This window comes from Coregonus clupeaformis, unplaced genomic scaffold (genome assembly GCF_020615455.1).
Source record: "Coregonus clupeaformis isolate EN_2021a unplaced genomic scaffold, ASM2061545v1 scaf1964, whole genome shotgun sequence".
In the NCBI taxonomy this organism is placed as follows: Eukaryota; Metazoa; Chordata; class Actinopteri; order Salmoniformes; family Salmonidae; genus Coregonus; species Coregonus clupeaformis.
Genome location: NW_025535418.1, coordinates 1 through 26,350, shown reverse-complemented (window position 1 = coordinate 26,350; position 26,350 = coordinate 1). Strand labels below are relative to the sequence as shown.

The following is a 26,350-nucleotide window of genomic DNA, read 5'->3' as shown; positions in this document are numbered from 1 at the left end:
TGCTCATTTTTCTGTCATAGGTGAGTCCGATCGAAACCCCCCTACCTTTTCACAACGGTCTCTACCAGCCCAGGAACCAGACCACAAGACACCACTTTTTCTGGACAAGCTATGTTTTCAAAACTGTAATGTTTACATGAATTCTGATTATTTCCAGGGATACACAACATCCTGAAATATATGTAGATATCTTTGTTAGAATTAATACTATATTTCTCTTGACAGAGTGATGCTGAAAGCAAAAAATGGCTCAACTTACCCCACTCTTCCCTACAGTATTTCCTAATAAACAAACATCAATCGACTGTCCCAACATCTGACAGATCTACTGATCTGCAGTTTTTTAGGGCAAAACAAAGATAGTGGTAGTAGGCATGTTGGCAATGATTTACAGGAAAATGGGTCACTGGGTAATCTCTCGAATACAATCCAGTTTATTATCTGAGAGATGACGCCTAGGGAAACCCAGTGAAACAAGCTACTCCGTCTTCTGAGCAGCCAGCTAGGGAAGGGGTTTAGGGATTGAAATTACACAATAATCCCACAATTTACTCTCTCTTAAACAAATACAATTTATTCATGATAAAAAGTTACATCAAAACAAATTCATCAATGCCAGTCAAACATATTCATCAATGCCAGTCAAACAATCAAACAGATTCATCAATGCCAGTCAAACAACCAAACGAATAAAAAGGAAAGCCTTTTTGATTTTAACATAAGAAATTCAAAGACGAGTGGACAATCCATTAACTCTTGTATCTTCACTTGCAGTATCGGTCTGCTTTCATCTTGGCTCTCCTGTGGACAAACCAAAAAAGGCATGAGTGGTTATTTTCAGTCCTTACATCACCACTATCCACCAGACAATGTAAATAGCTATCACGTGACAAGTCAGCTTGTCGCAACATGTTTAATTGAAACAGGTTTGTGCAAATAGGTTTCGAGTGTGTTGGCAGTTTGACCAATTATCTGACCGACTCCTGCTATTAAATGGCCATCAGTAGGAGTCATGTCAACAGTCATTTGGACCAGTTCCAGAGTGATTTATTGGAAAGGGTGTTTGGATTTGTTGATTATTAAAACCAGTTTGTGTGTGGTTGTTTCCTTTGGGGAAGCTACCTCCACTGAAATCAAAATTTCACTTAGTCATGCATTGATGTCAATGGGAGACTGAATGAAAATTAGACTTAAGTAGAAGTTTAGGATTTGCCTCTTTATGAGATGTTTTTCCCCCACCTGTCTAACAGCTCTTCGTGGAACTTCCCGTCTTTCCGGGCCATCTTCAGTGTGGTGCTGTCCTCCTCGTTCAGCCTCAGCCGCCTGTCCTGGAAACTCTGGAACTTCTTTCTGTAATATCAGAAATCTGTGTTCAGTGAGACTTATTACACACACAAACAAACAAACAGTCATCATACAAAGCCTCATGATAAGACATGGAAGGACCAGTCACACACCACTATCAAACACAAAGAATAACGACACTGAACAAAAATCTAATCAATTTTATTGGTCGCGTACACATATTTTGCATATGCTATCGCGGGTGTAGTGAAATGCTTATGTTCCTAGCTCCAACAGTGCAGTCATACCTAACAATACACACAAATCCCCAAAATAAAAATAAAGGAATTACGAAATATTAGAACGAGCAATGTCAGAGTCCGGAATATAAATAATATTGCACTCTCTGGGGCATAAACCTGACTACATTATCAATGACAAATGTGAATGCAAACGTGTATAGAGCGACTTACACTCGTTAGTACCGTGCCATTTCCATTGAAGTAAACAATCCTGATAGTAGATACATACAGAGTGCAATGGGGCCGCAAACAAACGCATTGGTTTTTACCAGGCGCTTTAACGACATTTAGTCCCTCTAGCAGTGGTTACAGTGGTTTATGATTCACGGGCAGCGCTCTGTTCATGCAACACGCTCGGGGATGCTAAGCACTACATCACGATGACGGGCTCAAGGGCAGCCATTATCTTCATGTCAACATGATGAGTCCATTTCCCCTGTGTTTTCCTCCCTCTACAATAAAAACTATGGCGAGAACAGGGGAAGATAAAAAAATTGAACACGAAGTTGAGGGTGGAAGAGGAGAAATGGAACACAATGACAGCCTTGTTCACGCTAGCCCTCAGAACTTAATGGGCCGCGCAGGCCGTAAAAGCGGCAGCGCGTTCCGTTCTCATTCCCGTTTCCATCCCTCGAGCGTTGGCCCATCAATCGGCCTTTTAAGGGAGCGGGATTGATGAGGTGGCACCTGCTCCTCACGCATCAGGGCCTGTGATTTAGTTGTCAAAATCTCACCAGAGCGGAAGGTTGTCGGGTGAAAACGGAGGGAAATCACTGTCTGTCTACAGAAGGTCAGTGTTCAACCCCTCCACCTTCCTTGCTGTCTTTTCTACATAAAATGCTTCACCCCCCCACTGTGAGAACTGGTAGGTGAAGTTTAAAGGAAAATTCCACCCCAAAACTATCTTTTGGTATTTGTTTCATTAGTCCATTGTTGATATAGTCCCAAAAAAACAATCACGTTTAAGATATATAACTTTCAAAATACAGATATGCAGCCAGTGATGCAAAATGAATCATACTGGCTGTATTTCTGATCTTAAAACTTGATTGCTGACATGCAAAACATTTTGGGACTATATCAACAATGGACTAATGAAACAAATACTAAAGATAGTTTTAGGGTGGAATTTTCCTTTACCATTTCTTATGTTCATTTGGACAAGATGAGCCATACAACAAGGGTTACAACCTCTCTAGACTAGAGGGCATGGAATCCCCACCTTGTATGATTACCGCTGCAAATGTTGCAGCCACTGTGAGTGTGACGTAGGTAGACAGACAGTACATACACGTAGTTGAGCTCGCAGTTCTTCACGTTGCCCCTGTCCTCGTCTGCAATGTCGTCGTTCCGCTTGACCTCCCTCTCCGCGCATGACCGGATCTGTTCATCATCATAGAGAGAGACAGAAGGAGAGAGGGCGAGAGAGAGAGAGGGGAAAACACAAAACAGTTGCAAGTTGAATAGCAATATCCTGCCACCCTAATGTTCAGAGACATTTTGTTTTTTCTTTCCGTCACCAACTTCAGACTCCCCCATGGGGATGTCATTTCTATAGTATAGATGGGGGGGGGATTATGGAACGACCTTGTGAAATATATACATCACCTTAACCATCTCGTCGTCCCCCGCCAACTTGCTCTTAGCCTCAATGTCCCCACTTTCACTGTAGGAGATGAAACAGCTATTTGCTGCCATGAGAGCCATTTTGCCCTGGAACAGCGGAAAGAGAAAGTTAGAAATTAGTTTAAAAAAATGGAAAACAAACAGAAATGAAATGAAGAGATTAGTTGACAGATGAGTTTCACCTCATGCTGATACTCCATTCGCGAGGTAAAAGCTCAATTATATGCAGAGAGCGTCAAGCTTTCTCTCCAATACGCATCAACAAAGCAACAAGCTGTGAGGAAAACAAGGCCTATCTATATCTAGGGTTACTATGCAACAAGTTCTATATGATATGGCATTATGTCACAGTTTTTGTATGCATTGACTTTGAAGTTTTTTTTTATTGACAGTTGCTTCACTCACGTCCTGGAAAACAGGCTCCCACTGTTCCCGGGAGCCGATGGCGTCGGAACGCCCCACCACGACCCTCCGAGGTGATCCCTAGATACTTCCCATAGCCAGACTTCAGAGCTACCCTGGGGAAAACACAGGAGAACAAAATTCATTCCTGGATACTGGCAGGTTGATTTGAGTCTCTAAAAACTTTTCCAAAGACTATTTAAAGATAAAGACCATTTGAACAACAATGTTCTAATTTAAATCCAATTTGTATTTATAAAATTGTAAACCTGCAGAGACTGTAATTGTTCTTCCGAAGTCTATTATAACTCACCAGGGACACTTCCCATTCAGATTTGTAGAGAGGAAGTCAACATAAAATGTGCATAGGTGATATTTACTCCTTTCATACACACCTAGAGTCTGACAGCTTGATGGCAGTGAACTGCTCCGGGGGTCTGGCCCTTCATCGTCTGCAAAATATAAAAAGATAACATTTCCCTTTTTAGAGTCACGAATCACTGATTGATTTTCTAATCAGAGCATTTTCAAAAAAAAATGTTCTTCCTTATTTTTATCCGAGAGGAGCCTTCGTTTTGGATTAATGAGGATTAAAAAAGATGTCACTTTATTATCACTTCAAAAATTTGGGAACTTGGCTCTGCCGACTTAACATTCAGTGTTGAAACATTGTGTACGATTAGCATTTCTCACATTCTCTCGCCATGTTCGTGATCTTGAAGAAGAAAATGAATCTGTCACAGTGGTGCCAATACAATGCATTTGATCTCAGATGTATTAACATACAAAACAATGTGTCATTCTGAAAACAGACCATTTGCATAATTTCCTCTAGCAGCGGGTCTACCCTTGAGACGACTGACGTAGAGCCTTCATGTTTTACTAATGCTTCATGGTCATTAACAACACACAACCTTGGGCTACGCGATGTTGCTGCTGTGTGCTATTGATCACCTACACCCACCCTAATCTCGGAAACCCAGACCTCAAATCTTGCATAATTGCATCAGATGCTCGATTAGGTTCTGGGGTGAGATGTATGAGAACGGATATTATAAAACTAGAGAAGTTTCCACTCCCTTAAACGGAAACTCTCAGCTAAAGGCTCCACCTTTTCAAAAAAATTTCCACTTGAAATCATTGCTTGAAATCCCTGCCCCAATTTAAGCACCCAATCCTGATACTGCCAAATAACCAGCGACAGAAAACCAAAGCACCGGGACTACTGTCGCCCGTTAGTCATCGTAGTCCGTCCACAAGAGATTATATCCACCCTGACAGCTGTAAAATGACAGGCAATCCTTATCCTGAGTTCCAAAACTCTTCTCTGGCTTCGCAGGCTCGGCCCTAATTTATGCGTTCTGTCACCTGGAGCTGCATGGCAAATGGTCCAGGAACAAAAGGACAATGCCCAAGGACTAGTCAGCCCTTCCCCCTCTAAGGGGACAAAATGTATCTCTGTAACAGTATGCAGAGGACTGATAGAATAATGCTATAGTATCCATGTTTGGTATCTATCTGAAACTTGTTCACTGAGGATAACTCTGATGCTAACTATATGTATGTATGATCTCTGTGGTTACTTGTCTCTGTATAGGGTGAACTCTGAATTACTATATGCAAAAGGTTTTATGGTCCTCTTAGAAATTCTGTCTGATTTACATTGGTCTCATCCCCCACACAAGCCTTTAGATGCTGTGACATTGTGTGGAGATTGGGCCTGGGAGTGTTTAGGTTACTGTCAACTTACATTTACATTTTTAGTTATTTAGCAGACGCTCTTATCCAGAGCGACTTACAGTTAGTGAGTGCATACATGTTTTTTTCGTTTTTTTCAACTGGCCCCCCGTGGGAAACAAACCCACATCCCTGCCGGCCAAACCCTCCCCTACCTTGGACGACGCTGGACCAATTGTGCGCCGCCCATGGGTCTCCCGGTCGTGGCCGGCTGTGACAGAGCCTGGACTCGAACCAGGATCTCTAGTGGCACAGCTAGTACTGCGATGCAGTGCCTTAGACCACTGCGCCACTCGGGATCATTTGATTGGTCAATGGTGGTTGGTTTTGGTGGGTTGAAAGGTTAACCCAGGGGTGTCAAACGTCCGCCCGCGGGCGGATCAGGCCCGCAAACAGGTTTAATCCGCCCGCGAGATGATTTTGTAAAGTATAAAAATTAGCTGCAATTTCAATAAAAGAAACTGCTGTTCCAATTGTGTCCACTGGATGGCGCAATAGCAATTGTGTTAAGCAAGCAAACTGTTTATACCGGGGCAGAGCAAATAGGTCAAGCAAGTGCAGCCAGTCCGGATGAGCTACTTTGTTTTGCCCGCGATATTTATTACGGCTTCTACTTTTAACATTATGTGCTTTGGCACCCTCATTGCCCCAATATGTCTCTGTCAAAAAAGAGAAAAGTGGACGCAGAGTGCAGTGTTCCAAGAAAAATTGTCATCCTTCTATTTATTCACGGAATTGAATGGGAAAGCTGTATGTTTGGTGTGTTCACAGCATGTTGCAGTGCTGAAAGAATATAACCTTCAGTCGCCACTATGTGAGTCTTCATGCCGACAAATATGACAACTTTCAAGGACAGCGGAGAAGAGAGAAGGTGAATTAACTGTTGGCGGGTCTGAAGAAACAGCAGTCTGTGTTTACTCACAGCCGAGACATCAGTGACGCTGCAGTGAAAGCTAGCTACCTCATTGCTAATGAAATCGCAGTGGCTTCAAAACCATTTAGTGAGGGGTGAATTTGTAAAAACATGCATGATGAAGGCAGCGGAGATTGTGTGCCCTGAAAAGCACCAGGCTTTGCAAATATCAGCCTGACAATAAACACAGTTGTAGACAGGATTTCCGATCTTTCAGTGGATTTGGACAGCCAGTTGAAGCAAAAGTAAAGTAATTTATTGCGTTTTTCGGTTGCAATTGATGAAAGCACGGACATTACAGATGTTGCACAACTGGCCATTTTCATCCGCAGAGTTGATGACACATTGACCGTCACCGAGGAGTTCGTGGAGTTGGTGCCGATGACAGATACAACGACAGCAGCTGATATTTTCACTGCACTCGTCAGCGCGTGGACAGGGTCGGAGTGGACTGGTCCCGCGCTGTCAGCCTGGCTACAGATGGTGCGCCCTCAATGATCGGGAAAAAAAAAGCAGGCGTTGTGACACAGTTCAGAGAGAAAGTGCAATCTGCAAATGGAGGACGTGATTTTTGGACTTTTCACTGTATTTTGCACCAGGAGGCTTTGTGTTGCAAGTCATTAAAGATGGATAACGTCATGAAGGTGGTTATTATTTTTATTATTATATTATTATATTATAATTATATTATTATTATTATTATAATATTATCCAAACTGTTAATTTCATCCGATCCAGAAGCCTGAATCAACGTCAGTTTGACAGCCTTCTCAGAGAGAAAGACCACATCTATGGCCTGCCATACCACACTGAGGTAAGATGGTTAAGCCGAGGTGCTGTGCTGAGGCGTTTCTTTGATTTACGAGAAGAAATTGAACAGTTCATGGAAGAAAAGGGCAAACCAGTGTTAGAATTTCATTCCGCAGAATGGATGCAGGACCTTGCATTTATGGTGGATGTTACAGAGCACCTGAATAACTTGAACAAACAGCTGCAAGGGTGCAACAAAGTTGCCACGCAGTATTATGACAGCATACGTTCTTTCAAGTTGAAGCTGTCATTGTGGGAGACGCAACTCGCCGGTGGTGATGCAGCTCACTTCCCCTGTCTGAAAAATGTGTGCGCGACCCAACATGTGGCAGACATGAAGCGGTTCAAAGATAAAATAACGGGACTGTTAAGGGAGTTTGAGCAACGCTTTCAGATTTTTGTTGAACTTGAGAAAGACTTCAACGTTTTTTGTTCGCCATTAACCGTGAATCCCTCTGATCTGCCCGTCAGCATCCAACTTGAAATAATATACTTGCAGTGTGACTCGGATTTGAAGGGCAAATTTGCCGCAGCTGGCTTGGGCACATTTTATCAGAATCTCTTGCCAGGTTACCCCCAACTTGACAGCCCTCGCTGCAAAACTGTTGTGCATGTTTGGAACCACATATCTTTGTGAGCAAGTTCTGTAATGAGCATAAATAAAACAAAGCTGCGCTCAAGGCTCACGCACAAGCACTTGAATCACATCCTGAAGTTGGCTGCCACTCAGGATGTGACGCCTGATATTGATGCGCTGGTGAAAGCTAAAGATGCCAGGTATCAGAGTCAAATAAACTATGCAACCCCACTTAAAGTGCTGCATGAGACACCCTGATATAGTTCTGTGATCTGTGATATACTTCTGTGAATCACTGAGGCATTGTGTGTTTGTGTGTTGTTTGTCCTCAGAATTTCAAATAGCTTGAGGTGTTTTATGATTAATAGTGATGTTGTGCTTTTAGACACACTGTCCTCAGGCTCCAGCTTTATGTTTATATGTTTTTATGTTGATGTGCTATTGTTTTTAATTGATTTTATTTGTATATTTAACCTATTCTTGACTCTGTTTCTTGCACTTGTTTGGGGAACAGGATTTCATTATTTGTATCTACATTTCTGCCTGAGAAATGACACCCTGATATAGTTCTGTGATCTGTGAAACAGTTCTGTGAATCACTGAGGCATTGTGTGTTTGTGTGTTCTTTTTCTTTAGAATTTTCAAATAAACTTGAGGTGTTTTATGATTAATAGTGATGTTGTGCTTGTACTATTTTGGACACACTGTCCTCAGGCTCCAGCTTTATGTTTTATGTTGATAGTATTAAAACAAAGAAAACAATCTGAAGTTGTTGTTTTTAAGTTATATATACCATGATTTTACCGGTCCGGCCCACTTGGGAATAGATTTTCCTCCATGTGGCCCCTGAGCTAAAATGAGTTTGACACCCCTGGGTTAACCCTTCAGATGTTAGAAATTGAATTAAAAGCCTTTGTTATCTCCCTCTTATCCTGTATCCAGTCCATGGAGGAAGGTTGTATGATCATTTCTCATTTCCTAGACTTCTAGGCCTTTGGCCTAGTAAGCCTCTCTTTGTTCATGCACTGTCCTGTAAGTTCACCTTAGGATCTATATGCTTGGAATATTGCCTAATGCTTGCTTGTATATATTAATTATCTTTATGGAGTCAGATAAACATTTTAATAGACTAATTGCTTAGTCACATTTTATGTATATACTGTATAATATACTGAATATTCACATATTACTATTACATATCAAATATTACTGCCCACTACAGCTTTATGCCCTTTTCTTTCTCATCAGTGATAGATGGAGTTGTGGATGGAGTTCTACCCTACTGCTTTGACCTATCATGTCCTGCCAGATCGGTGGCCATTGATGAAAGGAAGCTAGTTAATCATACCGAGAAACACACTCCGTAAGGATGTGACCGTCACAGGTTCTCACAACGTTAGGGAAAGTTAAGGAGGGGGGAAAGTATGTCAATTTTAAGGACAGATTGATGCAAATGTAAATTGGGAAACCACACCTCTGTGTGCAATCATTGGACATTGGGATAGCGAATAATATCCCTAGGCTCACATACCTCTATGTTTCTCAGACCACAATAATCAGAGACAGGTTATAGTCTAATCATATTCCATCCCCTAAAGCATGCCTATATCTCCGTGACCCTTGAGTTTACACAGAGGGCATTCACAACTTCTCCTGCATCCAGTGACTAATCACCTTGAGGGCTTTTCTCAGATTGAGAGGGCTAAACTATTCTAGACGGGTTTCCTTCTTACTGAAAATCCCATAAAAGTGCAGAAACATAATTTCTCTCTCTCTCTCTCCCTGAAACTCCATTGCTCTTTCATCTCATTTAAATGAGCCTGCCTCCCGAGTCAGAGCCTCACCAAGGGAATAGGAATGGTTCATGTTTTTATCTCCTGGCCGTTCACTCTTTCTCCCTCTTCAATAGAAAACCGTGCGCTGAATCCCAGGTCTGCGTTTCTGTCTATGGAGGGTGGATGGGTTTTATTGAACATTTCTCAAACATGTCTCGCCTTAGGGCAGAGAATCTTTGCCTGGAAACTCCCATTTAGTATAGCTTGGTTAGTTAGGCTAGGTGCTCCACCCCCAAGTCGAGGCCTTTTGCCTGAGGCTCAGGGGCTGTTGTAATGGGGCTCTGGCCTGTTAGTCAGTGGGGCTAACGATGGGGAGACGAAGCATGTCGTCTGTGAGCCTGGATTCAAAGATGTGATTCCAGCACGTTGGCAATGTCCCTCCTCTAACTTTTCATGCACGGCAACTTGGAATGGTAAACATACTATCGAAATTAAATGGTTGGTGCCGATCCTTCCCGTTCATTTTGGATTGTGGACTACCGTTTTCACCTTAGCCTAATCAGTGGGTCCGGATACTCGCAACAGATGCTATCTATTGTGGACCCTAGACACAATGCCACTTGGTGGTATGAAAACGTGTGACCAATTTAAATGTTGTGCTGCAAAACTATCCATTTAAGATGCAAGGAATCACAATGACATTAGGTCAATGATACTCATGTGGATCTTGATATCCATAAACCATGAGACGAGAGAGAGAGACTCTTTGCCTGTTACCTTGTTGAATTCTAACCCATCACAGAGCTGTGCAATACATTTCCTCCAGGTAAATTATTTCATTGTCCTCCTGCCTCCACAAGTGGATGGGCACCATAAATCGTAGCTAGCACCGGATTCATATTGATGATATCCAATAACGTGCTTGAGAGGACAAAGAGATAGATTAATGCCTGGTGTGTGTGTGTGTGGAGGAGCAATTCCAGCTTCCTCTCTAAACCATTACCCGGCAAACTGTGCAGAAATGAGTGTCCTAATAGCTTCTGAAACAACATAGTAGTTCAGTTCTCCCTTTTATTTTCCGTGTCCACTCTCTCAGAGTGTGACTTCAAATTGATTTAGAACGAAACGCCACTAAATCTTATACCGTTTAGGACAAAATTGGTTTTGATTTCAAAACGCTTTGGTACTGCACACAGGCAGCCATCGAATGCAGCGGTCATCGAAAAAGCAAGAAATTGAAGTTGGAGGAAACAATTAGTGAATTCTACCCCCCCCCCATTCTCCACAAATGAATGACACTAAAAATTGCCTGCCGCTTTGCCAGGCTAGCCACGCTAATGGAACGCGACGTCCATTACGGCTCTTTGGTTTCCTCTCTTCGTATTGGAATAGAATGGAACATGAGAAAACTGGGCTCCATGGGGAGATTTTCTTCCATTCTCTTCTGGGATTCATTCATTCCTGACAATTACCAGCTCCATTTGCTATGCCTATAATGCCAGATTACAGAAACTGACGCAGACAATTTAAGTAAATGCAAGCAACATGCTGGGCTGGTTTGCATTTCAAAAATTACTTTTATTTCAGTTTGAAATGCAAGGCTTAACAAAGTGAAATCTTTTAAGGACTTAGTCATTTTAGAGTGACTCATTCTAACAACCTGAGTGAAGTTACCATCTAAAACGGTTGAACAAGACACCACACCGCCTTGACTTAAGCAGTTTAAGTTCACAAACAAAAACAATGTGTGCTCAAGCTACCAGTTGCGAAACCAAACCTTACAATAACCATAATGTATGATGATTATAAGCAAATCAAGTTCCCATTGAAACTAAGCTCACATGAGTTTTTCCTGAGACATGAAGATGCCTTTAGTTTAGTGGGCCAACCTGTTTTGAGTTGTGCAGAACAGCCAAGTTAGAGATTCTGATTGGTAACATTGGTGCAAGTCACTTGAATCACAGTCGATTTCAGCAGCTGAACTGCTAGGGATCAAATAAAATTTTATTTGACACATGCGCCCGAATACAACAGGTGTAGACCTTACAGTGAAACGCTTACTTACAAGCCCATAACCAACAATGCAATTTTAAAACAAAGCCCCATATACTACCCACCATTGTGACCCGTACGCTCTCGTTGGCTGGCCCTCACTACATATTCGTCGCCAAACCCACTGGCTACAGGTCATCTATAAATCTCTTCTAGGCAAATCCCCGCCTTATCTTAGCTCATTGGTCACCATAGCAACACCCACCGTAGTATGCATTCCAGCAGGTATATCTCACTGGTCATTCCCCAAAGCCAACACCTCCTTTGGCCGCCATTTCTTCCAGTTCTCTGCTGCAAATGACTGGAACGAACTGCAAAAATTTCTAAAGCTGGAGACACTTATCTCCCCTCACTATCTTTAAGCATCAGTTGTCAGAGCAGCTTACCGATCACTGCACCTGTACACAGCCCATCTGTAATTAGCCCACCCAACTACCTCATCCCCATATTGTTATTTACATTGTTATTTATTTTGCTCATTTGCACCCCAGTATCTCTATTTGCACATCTATCACTCCAGTGTTAATACTAAATTGTAATTACATTTACGTTATTTAGCAGACGCTATTATCCAGAGCGACTTACAAATTGGTGCATTCACCTTATGATAGCCAGTGGGACAACCACTTTACAATATATATCTTCTTTTTTTTCTTTCTTTTTTTTGTTGGGGGGGGGTGGGGTAGGGGGAGGGTAGAAGGATTACTTTTATCCTATCCCAGGTATTCCTTAAAGAGGTGGGGTTTCAAGTGTCTCCGGAAGGTGGTGAGTGACTCCGCTGTCCTGGCGTCGTGAGGGAGCTTGTTCCACCATTGGGGTGCCAGAGCAGCGAACAGTTTTGACTGGGCTGAGCGGGAACTGTGCTTCCGCAGAGGTAGTGGGGCCAGCAGGCCAGAGGTGGATGAACGCAATGCCCTCGTTTGGGTGTAGGGACTGATCAGAGCCTGAAGGTACGGAGGTGCCGTTCCCCTCACAGCTCCGTAGGCAAGCACCATGGTCTTGTAGCAGATGCGGGCTTCAACTGGAAGCCAGTGGAGTGTGCGGAGGAGCGGGGTGAATTATTTTGCACTATGGCCTATTTATTGCCTTACCTCCATAACTTACTACATTTGCACACACTGTATATAGATTTTCTATTGTGTTATTGACTGTACGTTTTGTTTATTCCATATGTAACTCTGTGTTTGTTGTTTTTATCGCATTGCTTTGCTTTATCTTGGCCAGGTCGCAGTTGTAAATGAGAACTTGTTCTCAACTGGCTTACCTGGTTAAATAAAGGTGAAATAAATAAAATAAAAAAGAAAGAATACCAAAACAAATAGCAAAAAAACTATAGCGAGGCTATATAAAGGGGGTACCGTACCGAGTCAATGTGCAGGCACCGGTTAGTTGAGGTAATTGAGGTAATATGCACATGTAGGTAGAGTTATTAAAGTGACTATGCATAGATAATAAACAGAGAATAGCAGCAACGTTAAAAGGGGGGGGGGGGGCAATGCAAATAGTCTGGGTAGCCATGTGATTAGATGTTCAGGAGTCTTATGGCTTGGGGGTAGAAGATGTTTAGAAGCCTCTTGGACATAGACTTGGCGCTCCGGTACCGCTTGCCATGCGGTATAGAGGTCCTGGATGGCAGGAAGCTTGGTCCCAGTGATGTACTGGGCCGTACGCACTACCCTCTGTAGTGCCTTGCGGTCGGAGGCTGAGCAGTTGCCATACCAGGCAGTGATGCAACCAGTCAGGATGCTCTCGATGGTGCAGCTGTAGAACATTTTGAGGATCTGAGGACCCATACCAAATCTTTTCAATCTCCTTAAGGGGAATAGGTTTTGTCGTGCCCTCTTCACGACTGTCTTGGTGTGCTTGGACCATGTTAGTTTGTTGGTGATGTGGACACCAAGGAACTTGAAGCTCTCAACCTGCTCCACTACAGCCCCGTCGATGAGAATGGGGGGCGTGCTCGGTCCTCTTCTTTTTCCTGTAGTCCACAATCATCTCCTTTGTCTTGATCACGTCGAGGAGAGGTTGTTGTCCTGGCACCACACGGCCAGGTCTCTGACCTCCTCCCTATAGGCTTTCACGTTGTTGTCGGTGATCAGGCCTACCACTGTTGTGTCATCGGCAAACTTAATGATGGTGTTGGAGTCGTGCCTGGCCATGCGGTCATGAGTGAACAGCGAGTACAGGAGGGGACTGAGCACGCACCCCTGAGGGGCCCCCGTGTTGAGGATCAGCGTGGCGGATGTGTTGTTACCTACCCTTACCACCTGGGGGCGGCCTGTCAGGAAGTCCCAGGATCCAGTTGCAGAGGGAGGTGTTTAGTCCCAGGGTCCTTAGCTTAGTGATGAGCTTAGAGGGCACTATGGTGTTGAACGCTGAGCTGTAGATGCTACAGAGATGAGGGGATTTAAGAAGTTTTTTGGCGGTAGCTTGCCAAACTACCCTCCCAAAGCTCCTGCAAAATCTGGCTGACATTTAACTGTGTCCGTGGTTACTAGCCTGGCTCCACAGCTACACCACTGGAGGAAGGGAGAGGGTGATGATGAATGGCACATTCAGCCCCTGGTCAGAGGGTGCCACAAGAGGGCGTGGTCTCACCATATCCTTTTCTCCTTCACATGTCCACCCGAAAAGTTGTCTTCAGTGACACTGGGTATGCTGATGATGTGGGGCTGTCCCGAGCCATATACCACTAACCAGCATCCAGGAGGACACTTCCATGGGCTTGGAGGCAAAGCAGCTGGATGAGTGGGCCTCATCCAATAACATGCTCCTGAATGGGTCTGTGGAAATCCAGATATGCCTTTCGAGAGACCCTCCACAACCTGCACCACTCATACTAGGAGGACAGGAAGTACCAGTGGTAACAACAATCAAGTACCTTGGTTTTCATCTAGACTAACCTCAGTGGTGACACACAGTCTGTGAGGAAGGCCTCAAATCGCCTACACTTTGACTGTACTCACCAGAACTGGCCTACCCATTGAAGATCTGGTCACAGTCTATATACTACCCTGGTGAGGCCTGGTCTGGAATACGGTGGAGTGCTGTTAGTTGGATGCAATAAAAAGCAGCAGGCCCAACTGGACAGGGTGCAGAGGAGGGCCCTGAGTATTATCTCCAGAGGTGGCGCAGTCCAACCACAGCTCCAGTCACTGCAGAGCAGGCTGCAGTGCACCTGGCAAAGGACCTGCACACTCTTGAACACCCACTGCATGACCTGCTCCCTCTAATAAGGGAGGTGACTGCACCACCAGGTTCCTGAGAAACATACATAACTGTCCTGTATTACGGCCTGTATTATAAATAAATAAAACGCAACTACCTTCTGTCAGACTGTATAATAACTCTAGCTCTTACATGTTTTCAAAGTAGATCTTTTTTAACAAGTCAGTTTTCCATCATGAAATGAAATGTCATATATACAAAATTATGTGGACATCCCTTCAAATTAGTGGATCAAACTAAAGCTACTCAGTACTCATGTCTTGTGATGAGTAACCCTGCCCCAAATATTTGTGTTAGGGGTAAATCCATTTGAATTCAATCACTTTTTGACAGCATCCCTTTTGATTTAAACAAAACTTTCCATACATGTTTGCCTATGGAAACATTTGTCAGAATGTGATTTTTTGGCCAAAACATTCAGGAGATAAAGGTGCTCAAAGTTGAACCATTTTGCACACCCCACCATACCATGAGACATCCATGTCTTCATCACTGGAAAAGATAAACGGTTGAGTTTGATATCATTTAAAAGCTTACAAACAGTGTTGTCAAACTATTACAAAAAGCAACTTTCTGAGCACTTCTACAATGGGCAAATATGTATAGAAAGGTTTAGTTCAAATCAAAAGGGGTGCTGTCAAAAAGTGATTGAATTCAAATGAATTTACCCTTAGGTCTTGAATTGTGCAGACGTCCCCTGTTTGATACCCGTGGTTAGCAATATCTTCCACTGCTTGTGCCTCATAACAGTCTCAAACAGTAATCTGTATCTAAACAAATCAAAAGTTCCACTAGGTTCAACCTCCCTCCCTGCCCCCTGCCTCTGCTCCCTGGTAACAGGTGGAGCAGAAGAGTGAGAGCTGTAACAGGGATCGAACCCTAGCTCATACAGTGCAGAGGTGAACGCCTAACGGACTGTACCACAAAAGCCTCTGGGTTGAGGCAGTACAACGCTCCCATACACCACTTACTCAAGCATGACATTTTATGATCACGCCCCACACACATCACCGACACTTAAAAATTTGACCTTATCGTCTCAGTCATGTAACAAAAGACAAAATGCCTTACGAAACACTTCCCCCTGTCCAATCAAGTAGCATAACAACCTAGTATGGCAGGGTTCTCATCTCTCCCCTTTGTACAGCAAATTGTGTGCATCTGCATCATCATCATCATCATCATCATGCATTAATGACTAAACACATGACACCCTACTCCCTATATTATTGTGCACTACGTTTGACCAGAGCTCTACGTGGCTCTGATGAGATGTAGTGCACTATAAAGGAAATATTGGGTACATTTAGCTAAAGATACTCTCTCTCACTTTTCTTACCTTGATGTGGTGCGCCAACTGTGAACAGACCAGTATCCAGGGCATGGATGTAGGAATTAGTCTGCATCTCTATTGCAACCGTTCCTGAAATCTCCCCAAAGCCACTGATACACCACCATCCACCTAGAAAGCAGAAAGAAAAATGATTTTTTAGTACTTTGTGGAATATCATAAGAACCATTTTCAATTAGTTAGCTAGCTAGCTGCCAAGATTTACCAGCAAACATACCAACAATATCCGGTTTATCTTCTGCATCGTCTCTTTTTCTCTTCTTATCCTTGTGCTTCTTCTTCTTTCTACAAGACAATTGTGGATCAATATTAGCCAGGTCAAATTAGAAATGGGAGAAAAGGAAAATAGCAAACAGTTAGCTAGCTAACATTAGCCAGTAGCTAACTGTTAATGCCTGGTCAGTCGATTAATGATAGCTAGGTAGATAGCATTATTAGCCAGCTTGATTCGCCATCTTCTACACAAACACATATTGAATTCGATGTTGAGGAATAAACTCACCCCTTGTTTAGTCCTTTCAAAACAAGTTTTGTTGTTTTCACTTTTGAATATTCAGCCATATCTTCAGATTATGGTAAACTAGCTAGCTACCAAGCTAACAACGTACACAAACGAAAACAACATGCAAGTACGGTGGCCGTAAAGGTAAAAACGAATATCAGTTATCAAACGAGCGACATCTATTGTTTGGAGAATATATTATATTGTATGTGTTCGCATTCGGAATTCTGCATTGTTTGTTTAGCAGTTTTTTTTTTGGTGCAATTTAAAAGTTGATGTGTTACTAATTATGTGTTACTAAGTGTGACAGAGAGTTGCACACTCTATATATAAGCTCCCGGTAATTTATTGGGTAGAGTAAACCACCAACGTTTCTTCTGGGTTACTATGGTCATTGGTTGCACTAATTGCACTGTTTGTCTACATAACCTGGTTCAAGCATTCATGACATTACCCTGAAGCAGGCACAGTGATGCTTAAACGTTGGTGGTTTACCCAATAAATTACAGGGAGCTTATATATATATGTTAGTCAGCACCTTTACTAACTTGTTTGGGTGTGCAATAGCTCATGCTTTTCAATCGACTAAATGTGACAGGGAAAATCACACACACAAACAGTGTGATGCAATCGCCATCACACTGCCCTATCCCATCTGGACAAGAGGAATGCCTATGTAAGAATGCTCTTGACTATAGCTCAGCATTCAACACCATAGTACCCTCCAAGCTCATCATTAACCTCGAGGCCCTGGGTCTGAACCCTGCCCTGTGCAACTGTGTCCTGGACTTCCTGACGAGCCGTCCCCAGGTGGTGAAGGTAGGAAACAACACCTCCACTTCGCTGATCCTCAACACAGGGTCCCCACAAGAGTGCGTGCTCAGCCTTTTCCTGTACTCCCTGTTCACCATGCTATCATCCAGAAGGCGAGGTCAGTACAGGTGCATCAAAGATGGGACAGAGAGACTGAAAAACAGCTTTTATCTCAAGGCCATCAGACTGTTAAATAGTAATTAATAGCACATTAGAAGCTGGCCACTGGCCACTTTAATAAATGGAACACTAGTCACTTTAATAATATTTACATATCTTGTATTACTCATCTCATATGTATATACTGTATTTTATCCTATTCTACTGTATCAGTCTATGCCTCTCTGACATTGCTCGTCCATATATTTATTTATCTATTCTTAATTCCATTCCTTAGATTTGTGTGTATTGGGTATATGTTGTGAAATTGTTAGATATTACTTGTTAGATATTACTGCACTGTCGGAGCCAGAAACACAAGCATTTCGCTACACTCGCAATAACATCTGCTAAACACGTGTATGTGACCAATACAATTTGATTTGACACACACATGCACTTAAACTTGCACATGCAGACACTCACAATATCACTCCAACTCACACACACACACACACGCATGCCGTAGTCGAGGAGCATACTTAAGTCCAGGCCAAGGCTGGCAGTGTGAGTGTGAGGGAGATCTCCTGGCTCAGAGGGGTACTGGAGTTTGGCTTTTCTCTCAACAGACTGTGTGTCTGCTGTCCCTGACCAGCAAATTACTGTAAATTACTACCCAGATGTTGGCTCTGTTTTTTCATTCACCAAGACTCCTGGAGGGGCTGAAAGAAAGCATGAACACAGATCAATGCACGCACACACACACACACACACACACAAACAAACACTAATTCCTTCCACTTCAACGAACACGCATATGTGTGCTGCTAAACATGTGCCAGAAAAGTTATACACTGACTCCACCGACTGCTAGAAGGTACATGGCGTTGTGTCACAATCCTGCATCAATTCCTCCTAGAGTCTTCATTGAAACAATCAACCTGTGAGCCATAGCAGGTATCGACCTCCGAGAGAGGGGTGCGCTCAAATGAATGTTTATACTAATGACTCCCCATTAAGGAAGAATAGCCCAATCAGGAAGCCTGTGACGGGAGGTAATAAATCATTGGATGACAGTGTCAGGAAGTAAAATTAATGAGACAGAAGCTTGTGCGACCTGCCCTTTGTGGTAAAGCAAAGCGCTACCAGGCAGCGGTGTTTCTCGGAGCTGAAAAGTCCCACAGACAAAGAGGAGAGACTCAGATGATGTGGGATCAGTGAAGTCAATTAAAGGCTTTCAGTGATGATAAATGGTAATTTTAGGGAGTTGTATTGGCTCCTTGTTAGTTGATATTACAACTTACGATCAATCAATCAAATGTTTTTATATAAAGCCCTTTTTACATCAGCAGTTGTCAAAGTGCTTTACAAAATACCCAGCCTAAAACCCCAAAGAGCAAGCAATGCAGAGGCAGAAGCACAGTGGCTAGGAAAACTCCCTAGAAGGCAGGAAGCTATAAGAAACCTAGAGAGGAACCAGGCTCCAAGGGTTGGGCAGTCTTCTTCTGGCTATCCTGGATAGGGATTTAAGAAAAATCAAATTTTTTGTTTCACAAACTACTCTACCATATAGGCTACTATAGCCATCATACTCCTAACCAGTGACTAGTGATCTGCAAGGACATGCCAGGTGCACGCAATATGGTGGAATTGCCTCACACATTTACACTTACCTATAGTTTGGAAGGAAATTAGGCAATTTGATTGCATCACAGCCCAGTAACATTTCTCAAATGGGAAGATTGTAGTGAAAGTTCTCTGGATGCCAGACTTCATATATATTGCAGTGATAACAAAAATCGATTATAAACATTGCTGCTTTTGAAAATGTTTGCAATGAGTTTGAGTCGGTGGAGCGAGTAATACCAAATCAATTTGCAAACATGAACGTTAGTCTTGTTTTCATAAATAATTTTTGACATTTAGACTAATTTGCGAGTGTGAATCAAATGAAAATCAAGAATCAAGCCTCAAATTAGCAGAGCGCTCTACCAAACTAAAGATACATTTACATTTAAAGATGTCGCTGGATGGGAAGAAAAGTAACTGCAGCTTAGATTTGACTGTTTTTGACACAACTATTAAACCGGTTCCAAGCAAACACACAATTGAAGGTGCTCTCTGTGGATGTTCAGATTGGATGTGTCCCAAATGGTACGTTATTCCCTTTGTAGTGCACTACTTTTGACCAGGGCCTATCCCTTTAGGGTCAAAAGTAGTGCATTACAAAGGGAATAGGGTGCCATTTTGGACTCAGATTCTGTCTCTTGGTAATTGAGCTCTGTGATGTTCCCTTTCTGTCTTTTGTCTCTTTTTCATGTCTTTAAATGCATTTGATCTAACAAGTCTTCCTGCCCCATTAGCTGCCTTTCAGCTGTGAAGGAAACTTCATCATCCTTTGTGAGGCCAAGACCCAAAACAAGGATAACAGAGAATTAGTTTAGGAAATAGTGTTTCAGAGAGAAGAGAGTTGTTAGTGGCATTTAATTGTCTGGCATTTTAGTTTGTCTTCTAAACGTGAAGGGATTGTGACAGTAAACTATGACAAACCATTAAAAGTTAATATCAAAGTGCATGCAACCGCAAGAGCACACACACTTATACAGTGGCTTATAAAGTATTCACCCCCTTGGCATTTTTCCTATTTTGTTGCCTTACAACCTGAAATTAAAATTGTTTTTTGGGGGGTTTGTATCATTTGATTTACACAACATGCCTACCACTTTGAAGATGCAAAATATTTTTTTTTGTGAAACAAACAGAAAACTTGAGCGTGCATAACAATTCACCCTCCCAAAGTCAATACTTTGTAGAGCCACCTTTTGCAGCAATAACTGCTGCAAGTCTCTTAGGGTATGTCTCTATAAGCTTGGCACATCTAGCCACTGGGATTTTTGCCCATTCTTCAAGGCAAAACTGCTCCTTCAAGTTGGATGGGTTCCGCTGGTGTACAGCAATCTTTAAGTCATACCACAGATTCTCAATTGGATTGAGGTCTGGGCTTTGACTAGGCCATTCCAAGACATTTAAATGTTTCCCCTTAAACCACTTGAGTGTTGCTTTAGCAGTATGCTTAGGGTCATTGTCCTGCTGGAAGGTGAACCTCCTTCCCAGTCTCAAATCTCTGGAAGACAAACAGGTTTCCCTCAAGAATTTCCCTGTATTTAGCGCCATCCATCATTCCTTCAATTCTGACCAGTTTCCCAGTCCCTGCCGATGAAAAACTATAACCAAACGTGTTTGCTTATTTTTTTATTTAAGCAATGGCTTTTTTCTGGCCACTCTTCCGTAAAGCCCAGCTCTGTGGAGTGTATGGCTTAAAGTGGTCCTATGGACAGATACTCCAATCTCCGCTGTGGAGCTTTGCAGCTCCTTCAGGGTTATCTTTGGTCTCTTTGTTGCCTCTCTGATTAATGCCCTCCTTGCCTGGTCCGTGAGTTTTGGTGGGCGGCCCTCTCTTGGCAGGTTTGTTGTGGTGCCATATTCTTTCAATTTTTTTTTTACAATGGATTTAATGGTGCTCTGTGGGATGTTTAAAGTTTCTGATATTTTTGTATAACCCAACCCTGATCTGTACTTCTCCACAACTTTGTCCCTGACCTGTTTGGAGAGCTCCTTGATCTTCGTGGTATTTTTTTTATTTCACTTCACCAATTGGACTATTTTGTGTATGTCCATTACATGAAATCCAAATAAAAATCCATTTAAATTACAGGTTGTAATGCAACAAAATAGGAAAAACGCCAAGAGGGATGAATACTTTTGCAAGGCACTGTACACAATCACACACCACAGTAAACTATGAACCCTATGATGATGGCTATGCAGACAGTAAGAACATCCAGTAGTTAAACGCCCAGGAAAGCAATCCCTTTTGTAAAATGATGAGATTGACCAGAGGTATTCCTAAATAACAGCTATTCAGTAAAAAGCCTCTGGAGGAATGATTGTTCCCATGGCAGATAACGGCAGACAGTACAAGACGTCTCAATTGATAGGAACTGACATGCAACACTCTCTTCCCTCGCTCTCTCTCCCTTTCTCCCTCATTCTCTCTCTCTCCCTCCTTGTCCCCCTCCTTCTCTCCCTCCATTCCTTTCCCCCAAAACCATTAGCATTACAGTCCCTCAACTCCTGTTCACCCCGCCTTGCAAACATAAGTGCCGTCTACTCTCTCCCGCAACCACCTCCCTCCTCTCTCTCCAGTCACTCAAACCCTTCCTGCGAGGACTCGGGTGATTCGGGGTGAAGTTACTGACAGCGCCCGAGCAGGTGTCCCTGACTCTGTTAAGTGACGGCGCGCAGTTACGCTCCCCTATGGGCCCCGCTCACTTTGTCAATGTCACCGGGCCCCGCTGACGGCTGCTCCTCAGGGATTACGACGGCGGCGCAGATGTACCAACTCCTGGAGTGCTCTTTGATGTGGGTGACATTGGAGAGATGGTAGAGACGGAGAGAGCTCGAGTAACGGATTCTTAAGATGTGGTCCCAAGGGGCCCACGGAGTTAAAAATGACATAGTGATGTCATCTCCTGACTGGATGGGGGGTATTTTTTTGTCATTTGAGAGGGGTGTAACCTCTGGCCTGATTATTGAGTAACCATATAGGAGCGGTCGGGGACCCAAACTATGGATACATGGCCCAGTCCAAAAACAACCCTTAGCCTCTAAATGAAAGGCACTTTCTGTAGATCTGAAAAAACTGTGTGAGTATTCACACAATATGTTAGTAGCTCCACCTTATACTCTGATAGTTTAGGCAGAATTTATGTCATATCCCTCCAATTCTGTCAGCTCTACACAAGTAGTGAAGGGCTCAGGGCTTGGGGTTGGGTTTAGACTGTACTTTATTTTTCTATGTCACGTATCCCTTGGAAAAGAAGCCTTCTGATCTCATAGGGACTTCCTGGTTAAATTAAGGTTATATATGCATTTCCTGAAATGGCAAAGTCAAGAGAAGACATTCAGGACAGGACATGCTGCCTGCACAAACGTCTCTATTATCATGTCAGTACCAGAGATATGGATATAATGACAAGATACTTATGTCTCCGCCCTAACAATGGGATTCGTTAGCCACAAAGCTCCAGCCTATTCCTCTCTTTGGATTGGTGGATACATCTCGTTATTTGAATAATTATTTGAATACACTCCTTCCGTAGCCTCCAACTGCTCTTAAACACTAGTAAAACTAAATGCATGCTCTTCAACCGAACGCTGCTTGCACCCGCCCACCCGACTAGAATCACTACTCTCAGCGGGTCTGACCTAGAGTATGTGGACAATTACAAATACCTAGGTGTCTGGTTAGACTGTAAACTCTCCTTCCAGACTGACATTAAGCATCTCCAATTAAATGTTAGATCTAGAATCGGCTTCCTATTTCGCCTACAAAGCCTCCTTCACTCATGCTGCCAAACATGTCCTCGTAAAACTGACTATCCTACCGATCCTTGACTTCGGCGATGTCATTTACAAAATAGCCTCCAACACTCTACTCAGCAAATTGGATGTAGTCTATCACAGTGCCATCTGTTTTGTCACCAAAGCCCCATATACTACCCACCATTGTGACATGTACGCTCTTGTTGGCTGGCCCTCACTACATATTCGTCACCAAACCCACTGGCTCCAGGTCATCTATAAATCACTGCTAGGCAAATCCCCATCTTATCTTAGCTCACTGGTCACCATAGCAACACCCACTCGTAGTCTGCGCTCCAGCAGGTATATCTCACTGGTCATCCCCAAAGCCAACACCTCCTTTGGCCGCCATTCCTTCCAGTTCTCTGCTGCCAATGACTGGAACGAACTGCAAAAATCTCTGAAGCTGGAGACTCTTATCTCCCTCACTAACTTTAAGCTTCAGTTGTCAGAGCAGCTTACCGATCACTGCACCTGTACACAGCCCATCTGTAATTAGCCCATCCAACTACCTCATCCCCATATTGTTATTTATTTTGCTAATTTGCACCCCAGTATCTCTATTTGCACATCATCTTTTGCACATCTATCATTCCAGTGTTAATACGAAATTTTAACTATTTTGCACTATGGCCTATTTATTGCCTTACCTCCATAACTTACTACATTCGCACACACTGTATATACACTGCTCAAAAAAATAAAGGGAACACTTAAACAACACAATGTAACTCCAAGTAAATCACACTTCTGTGAAATCAAACTGTCCACTTAGGAAGCAACACTGATTGACAATAAATTTCACATATTGTTGTGCAAATGGAATAGACAACAGGTGGAAATTATAGGCAATTAGCAAGACACCCCCAATAAAGGACTGCTTTGCAGGTGGTGACCACAGACCACTTCTCAGTTCCTATGCTTCCTGGCTGATGTTTTGGTCACTTTTGAATGCTGGCGGTGCTTTCACTCTAGTGGTAGCATGAGACGGAGTCTACAACCCACACAAGTGGCTCAGGTAGTGCAGCTCATCCAGGATGGCACATCAATGCGAGCTGTGGCAAGAAGGTTTGCTGTGTCTGTCAGCGTAGTGTCCAGAGCATGGAGGCGCTACCAGGAGACAGGTCAGTACATCAGAAGACGTGGAGGAGGCCGTAGGAGGGCAACAACCCAGCAGCAGGACTGCTACCTCCGCCTTTGTGCAAGGAGGAGCAGGAGGAGCACTGCCAGAGCCCTGCAAAATGACCTAAAGCAGGCCACAAATGTGCATGTGTCTGCTGAAACGGTCAGAAACAGACTCCATGAGGGCCCGACGTCCAAAGGTGGGGGTTGTGCTTACAGCCCAACACCGTGCAGGACGTTTGGCATTTGCCAGAGAACACCAAGATTGGCAAATTCGCCACTGGCGCCCTGTGCTCTTCACAGATGAAAGCAGGTTCACACTGAGCACGTGACAGACGTGACAGAGTCTGGAGACGCCGTGGAGAACGTTCTGCTGCCTGCAACATCCTCCAGCATGACCGGTTTGGCGGTGGGTCAGTCATGGTGTGGGGTGGCATTTCTTTGGGGAACCGCACAGCCCTCCATGTGCTCGCCTGAGGTAGCCTGACTGCCATTAGGTACCGAAATGAGATCCTCAGACCCCTTGTGAGACCATATGCTGGTGCGGTTGGCCCTGGGTTCCTCCTAATGCAAGACAATGCTAGACCTCATGTGGCTGGAGTGTGTCAGCAGTTCCTGCAAGAGGAAGGCATTGATGCTATGGACTGGCCCGCCCGTTCCCCCAGACCTGAATCCAATTGAGCACATCTGGGACATCATGTCTCGCTCCATCCACCAACGCCACGTTAAGCCACAGACTGTCCAGGAGTTGGCGGATGCTTTAGTCCAGGTCTGGGAGGAGATTCCTCAGGAGACCATCCGCCACCTCATCAGGAGCATGCCCAGGCGTTGTAGGGAGGTCATACAGGCACGTGGAGGCCACACACACTACTGAGCCTCATTTTGACTTGTTTTAAGGACATTACATCAAAGTTGGATCAGCCTGTAGTGTGGTTTTCCACTTTAATTTTGAGGGTGACTCCAAATCCAGACCTCCATGGGTTGATAAATTTGATTTCCATTGATAATTTTTGTGTGATTTTGTTGTCAGCACATTCAGCTATGTAAAGAAAAAAGTATTTAATAAGATTATTTCATTCATTCAGATCTAGGATGTGTTGTTTAAGTGTTCCCTTAATTTTTTTGAGCAGTGTATATTTTCTGTTGTATTTTTTACTTTGTTTTGTTTACCCCATATGTAACTCTGTGTTGTTGTTTTTATCGCACTGCTTTGCTTTATCTTGGCCAGGTCGCAGTTGTAAATGATAACTTGTTCTCAATTGGCTTACCTGGTTAAATAAAGGTGAAAAAAAATGGGTGTTGATGTCAACCGCCTGTATTCAATGGTGAGTGAGATGCTAGCCTCATGAATATGCATAGACCATCTCGGATTTCAAAAGGGACAACTCTGATATAAAGTGTTTTTTCTCAAAATTGCTGGGATGTCACATGCATCACACTTATATCAGTACACTCGTAACAACTTAAGCATTACGAAATTTCCATTAGATCACATAAGCCTCAGGTATCAATACAAAAACTCCTCACCTGCTTAATAATTAAGAATCCGCTTTACATGGACAGAATTTGGGCAGAGATAGCCCACTGGGCGCAGACGTCAATTAAAGGTCTATTTTTTATTTACATTTGGTTGAGTTGTCAAGAAAAATATTTAATTCAAGCTTCACACAGCTCAAACAAAGCTGGCACTTGGCGAGCAGTTATGTCTGTGGGCCCTGCATTTCCAATTCTGTTTCAAGATAGAAGAGAGCTCGCAAATAAAAGATGGAGACCAGCTAATTATGGGGAAACTGAAGATGTGCTGCGCTGTATACTCTCAAGTTTAAAAAATGATTAACTTGGGAAGAAAAAGGGGTTCAGACGATAAAATAAGTAAGAATCAGTCTAGGGGCTAGTGTTTTGGAGCGAGAGTACTTCTCTCATGGTGTGCTGGACTGCGGTATTACCTGACTTCATGGGGATCAACTTCGGGAAATTGACTACAGTCTCTAGTCATTTCTGGGGCTTTTGGCAATTTGCCACAGGTTATGGAAGATGGGAGTTCAGCAAATGGATAAACAGCCGTGAAATTTCCTCTCAGCACCTTGTAGGAGGTAACAGACAACCTTTTCCCGCTTTGTTTCTCTCTCCCCCCTCCTTTTCCCCGCCTGTCTTTTTCTCAACGCTCACTCGGAGACTAGGGAGGATGAGAGACTTTTCACTCTCTGGGGGACGAGTGTCCCGCGCGACGCCGCAGGGAGGAAACAGAGGTAACCACTTGATAGGTTCCACGTGAAAAGGTCGGATGTTGGCGATAGGAAAAAACCGAGTAGTAATTCTCATAAGGCCAAGTG

General features: G+C 43.4%; 1 protein-coding gene and 1 long non-coding RNA gene across 2 annotated transcripts; both read right to left on the bottom strand.

Moving 5' to 3' along the window:
* Positions 1 to 554: 554 nt before the first annotated feature.
* LOC121550758 (protein FRG1) lies at positions 555 to 16,713 on the bottom strand. The gene is given in 11 exon segments (XM_041863120.2): positions 555 to 801; positions 1,240 to 1,350; positions 2,878 to 2,969; positions 3,195 to 3,299; positions 3,618 to 3,678; positions 3,680 to 3,730; positions 4,010 to 4,052; positions 4,055 to 4,066; positions 16,046 to 16,168; positions 16,275 to 16,342; positions 16,560 to 16,713. Coding segments are annotated over 11 exon segments (762 nt in total). The 5' UTR covers positions 16,619 to 16,713; the 3' UTR covers positions 555 to 764.
* A 1,435-nt stretch (positions 16,714 to 18,148) lies between these two features.
* On the bottom strand, positions 18,149 to 26,210 carry LOC123487991. Its single transcript, XR_006659928.1, has 2 exons — positions 25,964 to 26,210; positions 18,149 to 18,193 (listed from the first exon to the last, which is right to left on the bottom strand). It is a non-coding gene; the product is annotated as an uncharacterized LOC123487991 (long non-coding RNA).
* Between the last annotated feature and the right edge of the window lie 140 nt (positions 26,211 to 26,350).